Below are 21,606 nucleotides of genomic sequence, written 5' to 3'. Positions count from 1 at the left end.
GAATGAATAATGAATTGAAATTGTTGGACCAACATAGTTATTTATGATTTGACAATGCCCTCATCAATGGGCACTTCTGTCTTTCATTTTAAATCAGTTCACCTGGTTTAAATGCCATCTACATTTCGGCTGTAGCTGATGTGCATTATTGCATTGCAAACCTACTTGCAATGCTAATTATTTTAACTTGAATTTTGACTTTGAAACGTTCAAATGTATATCTAAGATTAGGCTGTAAACTTCAACAACACAAAAATAAATTGTATATTTTTATATGAAGATTAGGTCTATATTTAACTGTATATAATAGGGCATTTTATTTTTCTATAACTATGCTAGGCGTGTATAATATAATTTAATAAAAAATAAATGCATTTATTGCTTTCAAAGTTGTTGTTTTAATTGGTTATTTATGCCTTCAGAAACAGATGCCATGTGTGGGCGTGTTTGAGTGCGGCGGGGGATGTTTCTGTGGAATGTGCTATAGTATCGCGATATTTCTCACGGGATCTCCGCTACCTCAAACCAAAACATAGAAGAACCTATAGCCAAGTGCAGTTAATGTAAGCTAGGTGTTTTTACGGAAACTCTTGTCTTTTGTCTTTGATTGATTGTACAGAGGACTGTTTCAGCAACCGGACAAAACGTCATATCGGAATGTAACGCAAGGAGGTAACGTTGTTTTAAACTGGTTTATACAGCCAGCTAGCCGACGTTAGCCGACTAACTGCTGGTGATGTGTTTAGCTTAGCGGTTAAAGCTAACTTAACATGCTAACCAAAATGTCCAAAATCCTCTTAACCGCTCTAAAGTCTGTAAGGCACGATGTCGAGTGACTTTTTGCTTTCCACATCGTTGGTAAGTTCATACACATTCACATTTTTAAAGCATGAACAGCAGCATTGGGTCTTATTCGGTAACTGAACAGTAGAAGAATTGAAAATGAACGGTCGAGACAGGATAAAAGTGTGTGAGAACATTTATAATATTTATATGCTCTCTGTTCATCAGGTATAGGTTTAAAAAGCAGCGACAGTCAGTATTTCTAGACCACATGTAACTAATCTCCAGCTAATGTGGTCAATAGTTGGTGTAAGCATGAGGGTGTGGAAGCCTGTAGAGGACTATATTAAAATGATAGTGTAATTCCACAATAGCATCATCATTTTTCACATGTGTATGTATTATTTGAATAAAACTTAAAATTTAAAAATGCGATAATGTAATTTTCATTTCATATACTCAGATGGGCGTTTTATGACCATAAGAAAAGACCATATTGAAATGATAATATAAAAGTTGTAGCTCGCTAAATCAACATTACATACAATACATGCATAAATAAGTAAATATAGCTGTGAAATGAATCATGAAATAAATCGATTAGGCAAAACATGCATATGTAGGTAAATATAAATATATAGGTAAATAAATAAATAGCTATACAAATGCACAAATACATAGCTTTTTTTATTTTATTTTAAATGAGGGGGGTGTTATCTGACTGATTCAGTCAAACATTTTCATTTCATTTTCATGTTTACAGTATCATTTTATTATAGCCTCCATAGGCTTCCGTATAAGAGAATAATATTACAGAAGTTATTTAGAGTTGATTTTATGAGTTTCTGTTTTATGTTTCATATAGCTTAGCCACTGGCAATGGATATTAAGCTAACCCCCTGCAGTTAACAAGCTATTTGCTCAAATGGAGACAAGTTCAACATGCCCGGACATGTTAGCCCCTCTGTTTATTGATGTTAACCTGACTCTTGCCTTTTGGTATCATACACAAATTAATTTTATAAAAAAGTGTTATGGTTGTTATTGTCATTTTCATAATTTGGACGTGTGATGTTTTTTGAGGCTGTGCTGACTTTATAGTTTACCTGTGAATGGATGGATGTTCGATGTGTAACTTTAATCTAGTACTAGTTTTCAGTAGAACTCATAAAGCTATATGCCTTTGCCTGGCACACTCAATGTACTATAGTATATCTTGTAGCTTAAAGGAGTCCCCTGGTGTCACGAAGGTGAAATTGCCTATAGCGCTCCTCTTGCGCGTCACAGTTCAGAATCAACCAGAGCCCTTGAAAGGACTGAAAGGAAACTGTAAAGTTATGGTATAATCTGACTTGTTGATGGCTTGTTGGGTTTTGAACTTGCAGTCGTGATGTTGAAGGAGTAGAGGAGATGAGGGGAACATTTGACAACAAGGTGATATTCCATTAGTCCTGTTTTTCTAAATTGACTTTTAATGCATCTTTTATTAGCCTGGTAGTTATGGGGCTCAACATGTTTTCTCCCCTGCATTTAGCTAAAGCAGGCTTCTGGAGCAAATTTTCCCGTATAATATTCTGCTTGATGCTTCCTTCAATTGACGTGGATGTTGCAGTAATTGCAATAATAAATAAAATTTAGATCAAATGATACTCCTTAGAAAAGTCGGAATTTTTGTGCAATATGGGTGTGGCCGTATACAATACAGGTCAATACATAAATATTAATCTCCTTTACAAATTCAGTGCTATGTACTGTGTGGCGGCTTGTCAGATTAATACGTGGATTTTCTTAGTGTTTCCGTTCCCAAACCAATAATTGTTCCGCAGTGTTGAGAATATTTAAAAAAAAAAAAAAATTTAGTAGAGAACTGTGATTCCTACAATATGCACAATTTCCATAACATTTGCCATATGTGACATTCAGGGGTCCTGGGTGAAATGACATGAAATTAAGGATATACGTACATCAACGACTAGGTTCTAATTCAACCACTAGTGTATGGAGCATTTGGAAGTGGGCGCTTTTACGGGGAGTACGTGAAGGCAGCATCGCTCTGATTCAGTCAAGCACACGGCCATTCACAGTTTACGGTCCCTCCGGTGACTCTGAATGACTAGCCGGTGCGCGCCTCCCTCGCCTTGCAGACACATTTAAAGCTTTGCTTCGAAGCAGTGGGTTTTTATTTTTTAATTTTTGGGCAGCGACAAAAAGTCCGGGTTGAGTGCGTGAAACGATGCTGATGAAGTTGGAAAGTAATGAGCGAGGATGCTGAAGCTGCCGGCAAGCCCGCTTTGTTCGGAGGAGCGCAAGGCTTTTGTGCCGCCGTCATCCCGCAGCTCATCCCCTGCTGCTTTGTCTTCACTTGGCCCTCTGACACCGACCGGTAGGTGCACGTCCGCTTTCAAAGCACCGAGGTTTTAGCTCTGTCATTGTTCTTATATGAACAGACTTTTAGTGTATGCCTCTTGGTATTATTGACCGTAATAAAAGGAATTGGAATAGTGCCCCAGAAAGAAAATCACAGACTCTGTTAACCATGCCGGGATTCAGTTTGATACTCTGATACTCAATAGTCATTTTAGGAAATCAAGTGATGATCTTTAGTCAGAAATTATTATTCCCAAAGAATATTTTTACATTTTTTTTCTGATTTACATTATTTCTTTGGAGTTAGTGTGCTTTTTATTGTACTGTTTTTATCTAGTATACACCTAAATATCTTACACAGTGCAGCTTCCCTGCCTTTGCCCATCAGTGTGTCGGTGTCAGCAGCCCCTAAATAATAGATGGGACCCTCACATCTTGAGGCTCTCACCTCATGCTTTTAATAGACTGCCTAGACGCCTTGCATCTTTATTGTGCCTTAGATTGGCTGCAGAACTTCTCTTGCATTTAACACATTAAACCTTCATCCAGAGCTTTTGTTAGCGCCATAAGCCATTGATCTATTCAGCAAAGGAAAAGGGAAATTGAGGTATCAGGAGGGTGGTACCCAGTAACAGGAAATTGGACAAGTGATATGTTAGCCCCCTCTAGTTCACTCTGGCTGCGTGAAATCTTGGCTGCTGTAGATTTGCATTGCCATGTGAAAGAGAAGCGGAGCTGCCTGCTGTGAGTGAAATATTGCCTCCTCAGCTCCTTTGTTCTTTCTACCCTGCCAGTGTGGCCACTGGCTGCCTGCCTGTTTGGCTGGAAGACCTCCATTTGTTTTTATGATCCCATTTTGGCAAAACATAGAAATATTAAAATCCCATTAGATATGAAACATGCATTTATGCTGTGTCAGGCACTAGTGTCAATATACACAACGTATCTTGCTAGGTCACTTAAGTGTGGCAGTTTGAAAAAGGAGAGCTAATTGTTCATGACAATACTCATAACATTATAATGTTTAGCCTGACCTGAGTATAATAGGCCTGGCTGCTGTTCTTTACCTTTTTAAGAATAGTCTTGAATTCTGTTTTTCATACTTTCAATGATAAGTAGTGTCGGTAATATAGACTGAGGGAGATTTCCTCAGTCCATGTCAGTCGGTTCACCTGAACACAATGAACTAGAAGGAGTGGTGTCAGTGTGTGCGTGTGTGTTTGCACGCACATCTTTGTGTGCACGCTTCTTTCTTTCCTCGGCTGCTGTGGTGACCCTTGTCTTGTGTTCAAGGACACTGCCAGACTATGGAGCTATACTGTAAAGCTGACAATGTTGTAAACAGAAGAAGATGAGGGTCTTAGTTTGCTCTTTGATTTCTGCAATGTTACACTATTGAATAGAATTTGAAATTGAATATGTTAACTTGGACCTCATTCATTGATTTTCTTTACATTTTAAAATTTGACATTATTAAATCCTTATTAAGTGTATATTTAAATATTTTGTGTCCATTTTGTGTACATGATCGAGTCTTTGGCATCGCAAGACTGATGGGGCATCATCAAAAATTAATCTGTGACCTTGACAGGGTGTAGTGTAGGTGTTAGCAGGAATTAAAGGTGATGTGCAGTTGTCACACTGCATTGCTTTTTTTGTCACAAGTACACAGACCTTGTTAGATCTTGGTCTTTTCTGTCTGGGTCTGCCCACCCAGACATGTCACCAATTAGTTATTTAATCAGTCCGTTAGTCAGCCAGCCAGCCAGTCCTCACATCAGCAGCTGCCTGGCTATCCAGCACGTTGAGATGTCAGTCAGTATCCATTAAAGAGTCTCTCATGACCAGCTGTTATAAGCTTTTCACCAGACTTGGAGCATGGAAACACAAGTATTAAGTAATTCATGAATTAATGCCGGACCCTGCACTCAATTTATTTAATTTTTCATTATAACAGTGTATAACAGCCATATGCAAAATCCCCCTCAACAAGCTAGGTCATGGCTTTATGTGTTAGTGGTTTATTTATGCTCATCCAGTTGCGTGCTGTGCGGAGTAGGAGGCAGTACTCTGGCCCTTTTTACACATCACTAACTCCATTTTTTTTATAAAATAATAAAAATAAGTCTGTCTCTCTTGGTCCCTCCACCCCTACCTGCTGCCATTTTCCATCTCACTGATGCCATAGCCTACAGTAGAGAGTCATCATCATATTTCATAGCTGCTCCTCAATAGAGCAAAGCTCTCTTCATTAGTGAGACCTGGAAGTGTTTTGGCCTTATAGGCTCCACACTATTGATCAGATAGGCAGCTAATCAGTGGAAGTGAAATGAATGCATTCATCAACACAACCTAAGAAATGTAATTTAGCATAACTGATTAATAATGCAATTATAAATACCATTCTTTTTCTTTTAGATTTGTAGAGAAAATAATCATCAGATTAATTGTTGCAAATGTCCAAATGTGACCTTAAAACACAGACCTATAATTACTTCTAATTCCCTCTCTGTGATCTTAATCCATTCTATTGTGTGCAGATCTTTATATATTTACAATTTAATTTATTTAAATGGTCCATTCATAAATGCATCATATGGCTGTCATACTCAGCAGCATTACATACTATGCTTTTGAGCTTGTGTATTATGTAATTACAAGTTTGTCAATTGTAGGCAACATTCTCCTATGTTAAAACAAATGTCAGAAGAATCAAACTCATTCACATGTGCATTAATGAATGCATGAGGTTGTGTTTGTGTGTTAAAGTCCTTTCTGAAATGGAGGGCAGATATTACAGCTATTACAGCTCTCTTAGGCCTGCTTGTCTGTCTCTGGAAAAACACTCGGAGAACCACTCCAGGAGGCATCGCTTGCTCGAAGGCAAGGTTGATGGGGTTGTTACCTATCAGTCAAAAATCTCTGAAAAAACTGCCTGTGAAGCGAGTAAACAGCTGAGGCCGTCTCTGTGTGTTTTACTTTACCTAAGTGAGTTCCGCTCGCTCTGATTGTTTCACTTGGATACACTCTCTAATGGACACTTGGGGTGGCGTGTTTCTGTAGCTGCAAGCTGACGTTGGCGGTTTGTTGTCGGTTCTGTTTCTGCAGCACTCAGCCCTGTAAGGGTTCACATGAGTCGACTGCAGAATTTTTACAGGCTCTTCTCTCATTCCACGGCTCAGCACGCAAAAAATAAACCCTTTACCCCCTGAGCAGTTTCTGCACTACAGCGTGTCTGAGTGTGCCTAGAGAGAGTCTGTGCACCAAGTAATTTGTCTACTTGTTCCATGAAATCATGCATCAGTGCTTCTTGGTGTCTGTGTGATTAGTAACGTGATCCCACTTGGACTTGAAATTATGACCAAATGAAACTTGGCATTTTGGAATTCAGTCTTACTGGGACTGGAATGCTGTAGCAAACAAATAAAATGTCACAGAATAATGTCACAGTCAGCTGGGAGTGGATCTAAAAGTTTTAAAATGATTGTGTCCTCTAGGGTTGAACAGTATGGGGAAAAAAATAATAATATTGCGATTATTTGGCATTAATTGTGTTTGCAATATGATGCACAAATTGATCGTTTTTACATTTCATTTTCACTGAACATTTTTAAAAATCATGACAATGTGATTTTTATTGGGGCTTCTACCAAACAAGCATGTTCCCTTTGGTGTGGGCAATTCATCTTGTTTATATTTGATTTCGATTTTAGCTTCTAACGATTATGAAAACAAGATAATCGAGATAAAATGATTATTTAGCTGCATTGTGTTTCGCAACAAATTTCATCCGCCCAAGAAAAATTACCCCCCCTCCATCCACTTCTGGGTTTTGGCATATGTTAACAACATACGCAGGAGTGCGTCATCTTGAACAGGATGAGATCAGACTCTTCTTTGAGGAAAAGGGTAGCGAACTTCCTCATGAAACTTGCATACCCCAGTGAAACTGAATTAACTAAATCAACATATGCAGGGCACCAGCACAAACCTTTACCAACTGGAAGATAAAATCACATCATTCACCAGAAAACTGGAGATGTGGGAGCAGCGACTGAAAGAGGGAGATATAGACTCATTCATCAAGGGCAACAAGCTGCAGGACACAGTGATCCCATGTATGAAAACTCATACCTCTGCCTTCCAAAAAACATTTCCAGAGGCAAGATTCTGCAAAATTGACTAGATGTGAGACCGATCAGGTGCAACACCAGCTGCTGACTTCAGCACTGCAGAAGAGGAATTGATGTCACCTCTGATTCAACAATGAGGCTGCAGTTTAAGTCCAAGACATGGGCTGTGTAGAAAAGGGCTTCTCTCCCCGTCCACTTCTCTCCATCCATCTTTTGGAGCCACTGTCTTAGGATGACCAGTATCAGATTTATTTGTGCCCAAAGAAAAAGTAGTGCCAAGATTGAAATGTATTACAATTATTTGCTAATCCAAGCCGCATTCTGTGTCCTTCCTGCGATTAAGTGGCAGTACCTGCTCAAAATATTTTCTCACTTTTGAAGAAAAAGAAAAAAAAATGTAGTTTGCAGAACACATTTGCTAAACAAAATATTTTGAGGTCTCAGTGGTTTGTGACGACGTCAAAATAGACATAAATTAATGACACAGTAAAGTTTTTGCTAAAATATTCAGCAAGAAAGTTGTGTGGTCTGACTCTGAAGTTCAGCAGCTGTTCAGGAAAAATGAAAGATTTGCTCATAACTTGGATTTCCTCTGTGCACGTGTGTCTGTGTGTGTGCTCATCTCCATCAGTGATTGTCAGTGTGGTTTGTCACTGTTGGACTGCGACCACCAGCAGCAGCAGGTAAGCACCATGAGTCTGCACGGGTCCAGTGCCAGTGGTGGTGGTGCTGTCGGTGGTGCGAGAGAAAGAGGAGGAGCCGAACATTACCGGGAACAGCGACGGCGTTCCAGCGACCGCTCACGGGACTCCTCCCATGAGAGAGGAGAGAGCCAGCTGACGCCTTGCATCAGGAATGTTACATCTCCCACTCGGCAGCACGGTGAGGAGAAAAGAGAGGATTTATTATTGTTGTTTCACTGTTGTTACTGCCTCCATCTCTAAATAACGTGTATATAAGTGTTTGACCTGAGGATTTCTGTGTCGATCTCCATGCATCCTCCTCTTTCCCTCAGACCGTGAACGTGGTGACGGAGGCTCGTCCTCCAGATCCTCCAGCCCACGTCCTCCCAGGGTTTCTCTTCCCTATTCTCACATTGGAGGCACTCTGATTGGAGGACACATACCTCGGCCCCTGGGCCTTCCTGGAGTTGACCACCACCCCAAGACCCTGGGCCAAGGACCGTGCGACATGATCTACGTTTATGACCTCAGCAGTAAAGAAGGGCATCGCAGCGGACTGAGACTGGCAGAAAGAGTGACGCTTATCGTGGACAATACCAGATTTGTGGTGGATCCTGCCATCTTCACAGCTCAACCCAACACCATGCTGGGCAGGTAATGACTGAGAGATAGGTTTACTGTAAGTAAAGGTACCTTTTCCACCATTTTTATTTACGTCCATTTAGACTTTTTCTTCCCCTAGATGGGCATTTATAAAAATATACAACACTAAGAAAAAAAACAATTTAAAAAAAAAACCAAAAACATACAAAACACAAGTAAAGAGTTACACAAATTGATCCCCCAAACGAAGAACAACGTCTGTCCAAAAGAGGGATTTACGAAAGGTCACCTGACAGTTCTACATGGACCCAGAATATCAGTGAGAACCGGGGAAGCCTGCTTCTTTAGGCATTTATGAGAATATGAAATGATGAAAACATAGCATATTTAGTTTCTTAAGAACATGGCAGGAGTGAGATGGTATAAGCATGTGTTCCTTAATTGTATTTGCATGATTATACATCATCATAAGAGCACTGATAGTTGTAGAAGCTGCTCGTGAGTCGGATGTTTGACAGTAACTTGGGTGAAATGATCATCGATAAATGTTTAAAAATAAATGAATTTTAAAAAGTTTTTAAAAATTGTATTTACGAAGAAATAGTCAACAGTCTGTTATGAATCTAAATGTATATGAATGGTAAGTTTGCTTTTCTAATGTAGTGTTGAATGCATTGTTGAGGTCCTGCAAGAAAAGGAAACAGTTTTCTTAACATTTAACATTAGACAAAAGTTTTCAAACCATGCTGCTATGGACTGGACTGGACTGGAAACCAGCCAAGTAGCTCTACTGGAGACTGGTGACAAAAGAAAACCTGATAGATGAGTGGAGGGAAAGGATGCCCTAATCCACAGGGCACTAGGATTCACTGAATGGTTTGAGGAGTATGAAAATATGATGTGAATCACATGCTGTGGCCTTCACAGTCACCTGAGCTCAACCCAAGTGAGACAGCGCACTCCACCTCCATCATCAAAACACCAAATGTTGGACGGATGGACTATCTTTTAAAAGAATGATGTTTATCCCTCAGTTCAGATACTTACTGTAGAATCATTGCCAAGGAGCATTGTAAAGGCCTGACACTTGATGAAGACACTTTAATTTTTCACTTGTCTGTTTCTGTTGTTTTTTTTTTACTTTATTAAAGAGGAAAACAGTACTTTAGATGTTTCCTGTTTCCCTCAACAACACACTCAACAATAAAACAGCAAACCAACAGACCAGTATATTATATGTGATAAACATGTGAAGGTGTGAGTGTTACTTTTCTGATGTATTGATGCTTAAAGAAATCACCTTTTATGATAGGTAAACCATAAAGGTGTGGTAATTTTTTGTCAGGGTGACATCCTGTTACCCACTTTAAGGTAATAGTGATTTCGTTTTCCTTTCACGTTCATTTTGAAACGGCACAGTTTTCCCACCTGATTGTAAGGAAGCACTGAGGCTGGATCAGCTTCAGTGTCCTCAGTATCTTTTAATGTCTCAGTCCAGCTTTGAAGCTTGAACACAGAACAGACGCAGTGCAGATCCTGTAGGTGATCACAGGGCTCCTCAACTGTGTTTTGAGTCTTCACATTACGAAGTTAAAGAAATGTTATTATATCATAATACCTTTCTGATTAGGAACAACATTATTTATCACATTATTGCCATAACAAATAATATTTTAAAAATGCCCGTTTGTTGTTTTTTTTCCTTACCTACTGTTTGTTTTCAGGATGTTTGGTTCCGGCCGGGACAACAACTTCACACGACCCAATGAAAAAGGAGAGTTTGAGGTGGCTGACGGCATCAGCTCCACTGTCTTCAGAGCCATCTTGGTGAGAAAGCATCTGCACACTTCACACTTCATCACTGTATTTCTGTCTTTCTCTCATTTTCTTTCTACTTCCCCCCTTCTTCCCTCTCCCCATCTCTCTGTCCTCCTATTCTTTCACTTCCCCCCACACCTTCTTTCTTCTTCCCCCCTCTGTGTCTTTTTTTTCTGATCTTTTTTTCGTCTTCTTCTTCTTGTGCCTCCTCTCTCTGGGGCCCAGTGAGTTCAGAAACTTTGTGAAATATACAGTAGAGTACAATGGTTTATCCTCTGTTCAATTCTCGTACTGCCCACCACTCCCATACAGCGTTCAGTGACGTGATAGCCACTCAGTCTTTATGTTGAAGTCCATCTGTTTGGAATCTGTCTTTAGTGGCTTCAGTAATCAGTAAATATCCAGTTATATATCATTGATCATTTATCTATTTATTATTATCTGCTATTTATTTCTTACTTCCTTATAGTTTAAGGGCTGAGGGAGAGCTACAGGAAATGAATTTCATTACATTTGAATACATCTTTATTTTTAATCTATGACAATAAACATGAACTTGAACTTTAAGGAGCTATTTGTAGGTTTTGCTATTGCTACATAGCCAGCGTTAGCATTAGCACCAGTTTACTTAACGGTCTAGAAGAAATGATGTGAGTCCACAATGAATGACTCTACATTAAGGCTACTAGGACTTTCACATGTGGTTGACCACATTGGCTTTCTAGCGGCGTTTGTGTATGTGAATGATCCTGTGGGTGCACAAGCAGGTGGATGTCGAACAAGTGAGACATCATTGTTCACTGTGTGACATTGTGCGTGTGTAACTTTGATAAATACCAGTGGTCTTGTTTGTATAGTTCCTACAGACACATTTAGAACTTGTTCTGCTTTTGAGGCCACAGTTGTCCACTATCACTCAAGTACATGTCTCTTCCAGTAAACGTGTCTGAGGAAGATTAATGTAAAAGTCTCCACTGTCTGAGTGACAAAGCGCTATCACTTTAACAGACAGATAAAGCCAGAAATGATATGTATACCATGTCTGAAAGAGCTTCATCTGTCAATTAAAAGCCTCAGAATTAATCTTTTTCAATTATAACTGAGCATTGAGAAAACTGTCGCAACACAAAGTCCATTCAATAGCTGTTCTGTAGCTTTCAATAATATCCTGTCAAGAGAGAAGTGGTCAGGAAATATGGAGATTTCATCTTCACCTATCTGCTGATGAAGCTTGAGATGGTCACAAATGAATGAATGAACCGTCTACCTCAACTCAGGTATAAGTTTATGCATGAAGACATTTTAAATGATTTTATATACAGAAATGTGAGAGTGTATTCCTGAAAACATTCATTGATAGCCTCTGTTGATGTGAGGCCTCTGAAATGTTTCTGGCAAGTGCAAAATAAAACCCATTTGCCTCTGCTCTTTGTGAGAGCATTACTAAAGAGCTAATAACTGCTTAATTGTGATTATGACATAATGGTTTGTGGCATGAGAGTGTTTGTCTCTTGGCATTAAACAAAACTCAAGGAGACAAGGAAGTGAGTGGAGCCAGAGCTTTCAGTCCTGCGTGCCCTGAGTCTCTGCTCCCGTGTTTCCATCACAGCCCGCTGTGTTTGAGTGGAGGCTCTCAGGGGGAACAGTGTCTCACATGTCGCAGGCTGCAGAGACGGAGGATGGAAAGTGGAGCAGGGAGGGCTCTATCTCGCTTCCTCTTTCCCTCCTGCCTGTGACGTTGCTAGATTTTACTTTTTCATCTGTGCTTGCTCTTCATCCCTCCCCCTCCTCTTCCTCATCCATCTCTCTCTCTCTCTCTCCCTCTCTCTCTGCGCCGCCTGTGTGAGTGGAGCAGAATCAATAATGGCGTCTTGTTTTTTCTCCCATGCTTGTGTGTGCATGTGAACAACCGCCATTCTGCCTATTTATCCATTTCTGTGTGTGCATATATGCGTGCGTGCGTGTGTGTGTGCGCGTGCTGCTGCTGAAAATGGCAGGATTACTACAAGTCGGGGATAATCCGCTGTCCTGATGGCGTTTCCATTCCCGAGCTGCGGGAGGCATGTGACTACCTCTGTATCTCCTTCAACTACAGCACCATCAAGTGCAGAGATCTCAGTGAGTATACTGTCCATACATGCTGCCTGTTTAGCTGTTGGTTTACTGCCTGAACTGTGTAGCGCTGCAGACTGATATAGTTCTTAGTTAGCACTTAGTTTGGTGAGTGTACGAGCGCAGACTGTTTTCATTGTTGTTGTGTAACTGCATCAGAGGAGATCTAGAATAGACTTTGCCTTTTTTCTTGTTACAAAATGTGGACCTCATGGCATATTTGATGGGTATAAATGTTATCGACTTATTTTCATTTAGAAAAGCATCAATTCAGACATCATTAGAGGCAACACTGTTGACATACATATTATCATTTACATAAAATGTAAATTCTCAGTGAGAACTAAATGTAGACACAGCCCATCACCTCTCACATCACCATTGTAAATGTTCTGATTGGCTTATTGAGAGAGTCGGATGTAGCTGTTTTTGTTTGCATCAGTGTTGTTTGCTTTAAATTCATATTTGATGCTCCTATGACAACCTCCAGTTACATGGAAATGTCAGTCTGTCACAGTGATACATGCTTCATGGATATTTGTGTTGTTATTGTGCATACTGGTGCCACTTGTTTGTGTTGCTGTGTGTGTGTGTGGGAGGAGGAGCCTCAGCTTACAGGCTGCTGCTGCTGTGTGTGTGTGTGTGTTGGGCTCTAAGTAGGTCATGATTAGCTGTGAAGTGTAATGGTTGTTATGCAGACACAAAACCATCGAATGTGAGCAGGTCTCATTCTTGTGTTGACAGGATGTGGTATTTTTTATTTTATTTTATTTTCAAATCATTTTTAATCATTTCTGCTTTTTTTTGCCTAATTGAAATCAGTCTCTGTGATGAATAAATCCACACTAAGGTTACTGATATGAACCATCATTTTTATTTGTATATTAAGTGTTGTAAAGTTACATTTGAGCAGCCCCACAGAGGTAATATTTAGGTCATAACTGGTGCAGTGCTGCCTTCGTCTCATCAGCTGTACAACAGAACAGAAAGAATCCGCCCTGCTCACAAGAAGACATTGTACTGTAGTGGAGGTAAATTGGTCATTTTACTGTTTCCAGGAAGAGAGCAGGGCTAAGAATAAAACATTAATTAGCATTTTAATGATTGACTTGTCATTCTTGAAAATATCAGTATTCAGTTGTTGGATCTGCTCTTAGCAGCTTCACTCAACATGTGAAGATGCCATTTAAAGATCCCCTGTGGAGTTTTCTTGTAAACAGACTTTCTGTTTATATTCACTGTTTATCATCATAGCGCATCACTGAGATTTATCAATGAAAGGTTTAGGGGAAAAATACATTTCCGATCAGCTGCTCCGCCGTGAACCTTCCAGACTCAGAGTCAACACTAAACACGGAGAAGCAGCATTCAGTTTAGATGCAGTGCACATCACATCACAAACTCTGTTCTCTTAAATCAGCACCTTTTAGGACTTTCCAGTTGGCTTGCTGCAGTTTGTGAAGTTAAATTTGGGACTACACTTGTTGCTGCACTGTAAATTTTATTCTCCTCGTTTATCTGTTTTGTTCATTTTAGTTGTTTTTTTTGGTCTATTTTACCCAATTGAAAACTGTTTAAATGTGTCTTTCATATTGTCTTCCATTTATTTTCTTAATGCCTTTTATATGAATCTTTTATGTAATCAATTTGAATTTGAAAGGTGCTCTACAAATAAACTCGCCACGCCTAGAGACTCTGCATTAACGTGGCCAGGCTTTCACTGGGTTGATAGGATGATTACATACCTTTATTTTTTTAAACCTTTTTGTTCCCTCTCTTATCATCAAATCAGTTTAAAACATTGTTAATACTAAGCATTAAAAACAGAAATCTCAGGCATTTTTTATATATATATATATATATATATATATATATATATATATATATAAAAAAATAACGGTAACTATATAAAAACTGTAACTGAACCTTAGTTTTTCTAAAATAGCATTTAGTTCAGCCAGTTGGAGGAAGTAAATGAGCAGAACACAATCTCCTCTCTCCTCACTCACGTTTCCATGGTTTCTCCTCAGGCGCCCTGATGCACGAGCTGTCTAACGACGGGGCCCGGCATCAGTTCGAGTGTTACCTGGAGGAGATGGTGCTGCCGCTGATGGTGGCCAGCGCTCAGAGCGGAGAGAGGGAGTGTCACGTGGTGGTGCTGACCGACGACGACGTGGTGGACTGGGATGAAGAGTACCCTCCACAGATGGGAGAGGAGTATTCGCAGAGTAAGTCACCATCACTGATGGATGGGGAAAATTTCCTGATTAACCCAATAGGTGACCTGTTTTTTCAGTAGTATTTTGCCACAGAGCAGGGTCAGAATAATCTGATGGAAGTCTTGCTCCAGTTCCCAGAAACCAGGTTAAGATGCTTTCTTTTCTGAACACAGGTCACTGTTGTATGAACACACGCTGCACCTGCTGCATTCATCACTTTGACTTTCAAACTGGTTTTTCAGACTTTTTCTGAAGTTGCTAAAGTTGAACTTTTCTCTTCAGGCTGTTGTTTCTCCAGAAGATCTGCTTCCACTTTATGACAGACAACCTGTAATTAAGGGTTTTATTATCGGTTAAAAATCATCCACTAATGCTTTATTGACCTTTTACCAAAATTTTAAAAAAACTAGTCAGCTTTTTGACACACTAGTTGCCATCTGGATCGAACCAGTTATGCTTAAAGTTTTACCAGTTAAATATTGAGCTGTAAAAGTTCTGACATGTTAACTAGTGACCTACAACTTTGCTCACTTTCTGGTTAAAGCCTCTTTTGACCTTAACTACAGTTAACTAATGAGGCTGAAAATATTTACCATTAAAACTAATGAAAGCCAAAATGCTCACTAGCCATACTAGTGACACGAAGCGGTTGGGAGGAGGTGGGGAAGTCTTCCTACTGGCTCTCCAGTTCAAAGTAAAGAGATGGCCAACCAATCAGGACTCAGGATTTTGTCATTATCCTCCCTGTCGTGCACTAGTTAACCAGTGGCTGCATGTTACAGCCCCCAGTTTTAAATCGTCAAGGCAAATATGCTGACGAGTTGACTTCTTAGCGTCTACTTGGACATTAGTTGTGAACTAGTGAGATTCAAAATGTCCATGAGTTACACTCATTAGGGTCTTTTTGACCTTACCAGTTAACTAGTTACACACACATTCATTAACTAGTGAAGTAGTTAGGTCCATAAAGAGTCACAAGACATTTTGTCTCACTAGTCAGACTCTGTACCAAACATGTTGGACTTTACTCTTACTCACATTTGTAATTGTACCATTAGAAACCAGAAAAACACAATCGTGTGTTTCAGATTACGAAGAATTAAAGGCTTGTTGGAAAATTTGATTATTACCCCAAGCACCAGTCTAAAAAAATATCACATCCAAAAGTTGTTCTTATCAATGCTTTGTAATTAATCTATAAAGCAATTTACAAATCCATTAGGTGTAACTTCTAATCTCCTTCTAAAGGGCGTCTCATTATAAAGTGGTACCAGATCTATTAGTAACAGGGAGTATCCACAGCAACAGGGACACAAGTACTCAAAAATAGAAGATTACATAATTTAAGACATAAGTTGTTTCATGTTTTTGAACGTCTCTCCTCTGTGACAGTCATCTACAGCACCAAACTGTACCGCTTCTTCAAGTACATAGAGAACCGAGACGTGGCCAAGTCTGTGCTGAAGGACAGAGGACTGAAAAAGATCCGTCTGGGTATAGAAGGTACAGAGTCTGCTTTCAGTTCAAGTTTCCTTCTTTAACGTCATCTCAAAACAGTGTTTACGGTCATAATAATGTATGGATTGGTTACTGGAACCTCTGAGTAGAGATTTCTCTGTGTTGGCCTCAGATAAGAATTTCATGTACTTTATAGCCTGATCATCAAATATCTGAACTCAGGAGGTTTCATAAAGTCTCCGGGGGAATTTTGATGTTGTAAATGGGTCATTTTACAAGATTGTGGCTCAGAGCAGTATCTCACAACTGGACACATTCATTTCTATAGATTTTGATCTTTAGCTGTTGGGAAAACACTGTCAGCCTCGAGGCTTTCTGAGTAGAAAAACAACAACAAACCAAGAGGAAGAACTTTTTTTAGTCATTGAACCAACTCAACACTTTAAAGCAGCTATTTGTAAGTTTACCTTATGCTACATCACCAATATTGATGTATTAGGTATGCAGCTAAGTAACTAGCTGTGACCAGAGGAGAGTTCAAACTAGCATTAACAGCTGTTTACTTCCGACTGTGGAAGAAACGTTGAGGATCAAACTATTTCTTTCACTACTTTTCCTCTACTAAAGTTAGCATGCTAACCATCTAGCCCCGGTCTCATCACTTTCTAATACTGAGTCAGTGTAGCGTCCAATCTGCCCTGTATTATAACCTGTTGTTTTGTAAACATAACATTGGCTGAAGTTCTTGGCAAGGCTAGTAATGAACAGCTGTTAATGCTAACGACGGCTATGTAGCAGTAGCAAACTTACTAATAGCTCCCTGTAAATGTCTTCTTGGCTGAATCAGAGGCCAGAGTCTCCACAAGAAGACTAATAAAATGCTGTAAATGAGTGTTTTTTTGTAACATTTTTAATAAAACCTCAAATCCAAGTAGTTAAGCAGGCAGAAAATGAATAAGTGTATTTACCAAAAAGTCAAACTACTCCTTCAACTCCAACAAGAAGGCTGCAATTGTTTCCTTAAGTGTTCTTCTGAGCCTTTTTCCCCCTTTTATTTATACCAGGCTACCCTACCTATAAAGAGAAGGTGAAGCGGCGTCCTGGAGGTCGTCCAGAGGTCATCTACAACTATGTCCAACGTCCCTTCATTCGCATGTCCTGGGAGAAGGAGGAAGGGAAGAGCCGCCACGTGGACTTCCAGTGCGTAAAGTCCAAGTCCACCACCAACCTGGCCGCGGCCGCCGCAGACATTCCCCAGGACCAGCTGGTGGTCATGCACCCTCCAGGGCCGCAGGTGGACGAGCTGGACACTCTGCCGCCATTGCCAAGCCTCAACGACCCCCACCAGCCGCCGCTCGGCCAGGGGCCAGAGAACAACACAGCCCCCCAGCTAGCACAGGCCCACGAGGGCCTGAACCAGCAGGCTCAGGACAGTCCGAACCAGGCCGCGCACAGCCTGGCCCACAGCAACCAGCAGCACGGCAGCAGCCACACTCAGGCCACTTACCACTATGAGCCGGACCCTGACACCCCGTCTCCCTCTGCATGAGACTGGCGGCACGCACACTGCACCCACCCTCTACCCCTGTTTTTATTTACATCATTACACTGAGCTAAATCCAGAGTGAGAAACTGCTACAGACGATTGAAACACAACAACAGAGACTCACATTCAGTAGTGACATAGTGAAGCACAGAAACCTGATCGGCCTCCAACAGTCAGTAAACCAAGCTCAGCTTTTCTCAGCCTCTACAAAGTGGCACTTCCTGCCACTTGTTGCTCTCAGTGTGAACACAAACCTTGTTCCTGCAACCCCCCTCAGAGCCCCCCCTCAGAGCCCCCCCCCCCCCCCCCCCCCCCCCATCTCCTCCTCCTGAGTACCACTTTGCCTTCTGTTGCACGTCTGCTGCGGCCTTTCTCACACTGAATGAATGAGAGCTGCTCCGCCAGCGTAGATAAAAGCACATCAGCAGGCCTCCTCACCCACCCCTCTTCATTATTTGGCTTTATTTATGTGACCAGAGGAGAGTTCAGTTGCATTCTGTACACACATGAAAAGACAGTACTGTATTTCATCTTAATGAACCATGTGTGACGGCTGTGAGTGTGTCGAGTGTGTGTCGGGTGTGTGTCGTGCTGCTAGGATACTGTCCCTCTCTTAGAAAGTGGATTTCAGTGCCTCTTCAGAGTTGAGTCGGGGGGCTAGTAAGTCGGATGTGAGGTTTAACTTTTTTCCAGCACATGTGAAGGTCCTAAATAAAAAGAGTGAAGTTTTTTTGGTTTACACAACATAGATGAGGATTTTTCAGAAGATGCTTCACTCCTTCTGTTGTTTATACCAGTTGATTTGGTTCCTTGTTTGTTTAAGTCTGTTTGAGTCCTGATTGAGCTGCTCAGAGAACTCTTCATCACCGCTGTGAGCACACAGGATGTCAGAAAAGATGTTGAACACAATGTTTTTCTAATAAAGAATATTCACAACACCTTTGTGAATCATAATCACTTATTTTAAATTATTTTCCAGGGTAAAGCAAGCACATGGGTTTTTTCAGGTTAGTGGTCGGCCTGGAAGATCACTATGCCTATTAATGAATCTGTAACTATAAATTTAAAAATCTTAAAAGACCCATTTGTAAATTTTGCTATTGCTACATAGCCAACATTAGCTAAACCAGCAGTTCTTTTACCAGTCTGGAAGAAACTCTGCAAACAGTGGAAGGAGGGAAAACAAAAGGAAAGCAACCCTGTTTTTTTGCTTCTATTTCTGTCAGTTCTTCTTCTACTGAGGTTAGCATGCTAACCAGATAGCTCGGGCCCCATCAGACTGTCACATCACTTTCCAATACCGAGTCACTGTAGCATCCAGGCTGCCCTGAAGGAGTAGCACTGCTCAGGCGGCGTGTTATAACCTCTTGTACAAATGCAACGATGGCTGAAGCTAATGCTGTTAATGCTAACACTGGCTATGTAGCAATAGGCAAACTTACAAATAGCTTCTTTAATATTTGTTAGGAGACTAGAGAAACGATTAACTACTTTGCCCTGTGTCAACAACTCTGCTGGTTGAAGGTTGGTGGAGGTGACATCTGACTCAGAAAAAGCTTCTCCACAAGCAGACTCATGTAAAGACATGATGTTAAATTTCTGCCAATGACAGAAGTGTTATTTGTTACTGCAAAACTGCGGTTTATCTGTTGTGGCTGTTATTCTGTTGCTTGTAGCAGATACAGATGTTTTAAAGAACACAGCTGTTTTAATATCTTTCCTGACAATCTATACCAAACACTGGAACATGGCTGAGATTTGTTAGAAATATTTTGATGTTTCAGTACTTTTACCAAAAAGCTGCCATTTTTATTACTTTACTTTGAGAACTATAGATTTTACTGTTCATCAACAGAAGAAGCCAAATTTATCAAATGCTAAATGATGTTTACACAAGAACTCTGCTAAAATAAAACACAGTCCAAAAAAATCAAATCAACATGAATCTGACTAAACAGTCGGTACCTGTGCTTGATTCTGCTGAGGCATCTTCATTAAGCATAGGCCCATATAAAGGTGGTACCTTTAAAAATATGAACCCTGGAGTCTAGACACTGGTGGTGGTGGAGCAGAGCCAGCAGGTGGTCGATGTGTCCCTGGACGTCATGGAGGTCACATTGGTGATGGGGAGGAGGCGGGTTGCGCAATAGTAAGTCTGAAAGACAGGCAGGCAGAATGTGTAATGATGGTTAAAGAATTACATCCAATGATTGATTGGCTCCAAACATCACTGATCAGTTAAGGGGATGTCAGGATCGTGAATGGAGGGAATTTGACAGCTTTGGAAAGTGGAAGATCGTACAGACAAAACGTTATCAACTTATAAATATGCATTGTTACAGATTTAACAATACAACGGTATTTAAAGTAGAATGAATGAAAATCTATCAATCAGCCATACCTCTTATCCTTATAGGGTCGGGGGGGACACTGGGTGATGGTGGGGTACACCCTGGACAGGATGCCAGTCTATCACAGGGCTGACATATAGAGACAAGAAAACACCAGGCCCCAGGCCCCGGATTTGAACCCAGAGCCTTCTTGCTGTGAAGCAGTGTTAAGCACTGGACCACTGTGCTGCCCAGAATGAATGAAAACAAATGAGAAAATAATCTTCACCTTCACTCATCAACATTTGAATGCAGACTTTTACCTGTAATTCAGTATTTTTGCTATATGACATTATCACTTTTGCTTAGTTTAAGTGACTGAATAGCAGTTTGTACAAGTAAAGCAGTTATTAAGACGTGATAGATGCCGCAGGCCTGGACACTGTAGAGGTCGGTCTAAAGACAGTGGAGTGACTCAGCGTTTGCTCTGCATCGCATCCTGGATACTCTGCATCCCAGCTGGTGCAGCGTTACACACATCACTGCTCTGTCATCAAGATCTGAGGCTCTCCAGAGAGTTAGAGGACGTGGGCTTTCATCTTCAACCGCGGTAATGTGGAGTGTACAGTATTTACCTTTTCCGCCACTAAAATCTAACAATACCTGTGCAGTAACATAACTTATTAACACCAGTGGCTGTTCTCATAAAAGGCCTCATTAAGATGCAGAACCTGAATAAGAAACCTTTGGAGTTTTAATTTTCAACTGTTTTTCTAAAAGTTTGGCAGCAGATAAAAGAACATTTGACGGCTGAAAACGACCTCAGGAAAGGAGAATAAAGATTAAATATACATATGATTAAGTATACATGCTCATCCTTTAAAAGACTTCTTTGGCCACAAATTCAAACCATGAATAAGCTCAGGTTTCTAAATCTCTGAATATGAAATAGCTGCTACTAAACTTTTTCATCTTCCAGCTCCTCTCTGAGCATCAGGGATGTCACACAGAGTGTTGTTCACTGACCTCCGTTCAGCCTTGTGGTTAAGAAAGAGGCTTGTCGACGCGCAGCGGTGCCAACTTCTCCTTCGGCACTTCACTCAGTGGCAGACCTTCCTGCAGCTGGATGGCAACATCCTATAAAAATACCAGCAGGCTGCAGTGATTGGCTGAAGGAACAGATCAGGTGTAAACCACAGTCATGAGTGAACACACAGGAAACACACTGCAGGGCAGATTCGTACATGAACGGCCGAGCCCACGATGACAGAAACAAATAGTTTTATTTTAAAAATATTTCACTGCTGATACATACAATACACTCATCATACTCATATATATTTGCATAAAGTATACTCTTAACATGATAATATTTAAAGATTTGATACATTATTGTCAGGTGGGGAGGGGTATATCAACAAGGGAAACACTTTATTGTAGTGTGTAGCGTAAAAACATTGAAACAGAAAACCACTAAAACAGATACACAGGGGACCTCACCAGCTGCTGCCTCAGGGGGAGGACAGAGGGGAAGGAGGGAGGGAAGGAGGCAGG

General features: G+C 40.6%; 1 protein-coding gene across 3 annotated transcripts; it reads left to right on the top strand.

Annotated features, from left to right (window-relative positions):
* The first annotated feature begins 501 nt into the window (after positions 1–501).
* btbd10a (BTB (POZ) domain containing 10a) lies at positions 502–18,660 on the top strand. Of its 3 annotated transcripts, none has more exons than XM_071506735.1 (8): positions 502–672; positions 7,915–8,165; positions 8,299–8,620; positions 10,294–10,396; positions 12,385–12,505; positions 14,530–14,727; positions 16,111–16,221; positions 17,241–18,660. In XM_071506735.1, the coding sequence occupies exons 2-8, from the start codon at positions 7,976–7,978 to the stop codon at positions 17,723–17,725; spliced, it is 1,530 nt and encodes a 509-aa protein (XP_071362836.1). In that variant the 5' UTR covers positions 502–672; positions 7,915–7,975; the 3' UTR covers positions 17,726–18,660. The 3 variants fall into 3 exon arrangements, with proteins under 3 accessions (XP_071362836.1, XP_071362845.1, XP_071362827.1); XM_071506744.1 differs by lacking the exon at positions 502–672 and adding an exon at positions 750–858; XM_071506726.1 differs by lacking the exon at positions 502–672 and adding an exon at positions 2,868–3,166.
* Positions 18,661–21,606: the final 2,946 nt, after the last annotated feature.

Source organism: Trachinotus anak, unplaced genomic scaffold (assembly GCF_046630095.1).
Source record: "Trachinotus anak isolate AG129_WGS33_773 ecotype Australia unplaced genomic scaffold, CSIRO_AGI_Tana_v1 ptg000002l, whole genome shotgun sequence".
NCBI lineage: Eukaryota > Metazoa > Chordata > Actinopteri > Carangiformes > Carangidae > Trachinotus > Trachinotus anak.
This window is presented reverse-complemented; position numbering and strand designations above follow the sequence as displayed.

What these genes read in the sequence shown, in the direction of transcription:
- btbd10a (XM_071506726.1), top strand. Translation starts at nt 3,039, where the DNA reads ATGAGCGAGGATGCTGAAGCTGCCGGCAAGCCCGCTTTGTTCGGAGGA. An exon ending in CCCAACACCATGCTGGGCAG is followed by an intron (nt 8,621 to 10,293) that starts GTAATGACTGAG and finishes GTTTGTTTTCAG; the next exon opens with GATGTTTGGTTCCGGCCGGG. An exon ending in GGGAGAGGAGTATTCGCAGA is followed by an intron (nt 14,728 to 16,110) that starts GTAAGTCACCAT and finishes CCTCTGTGACAG; the next exon opens with TCATCTACAGCACCAAACTG.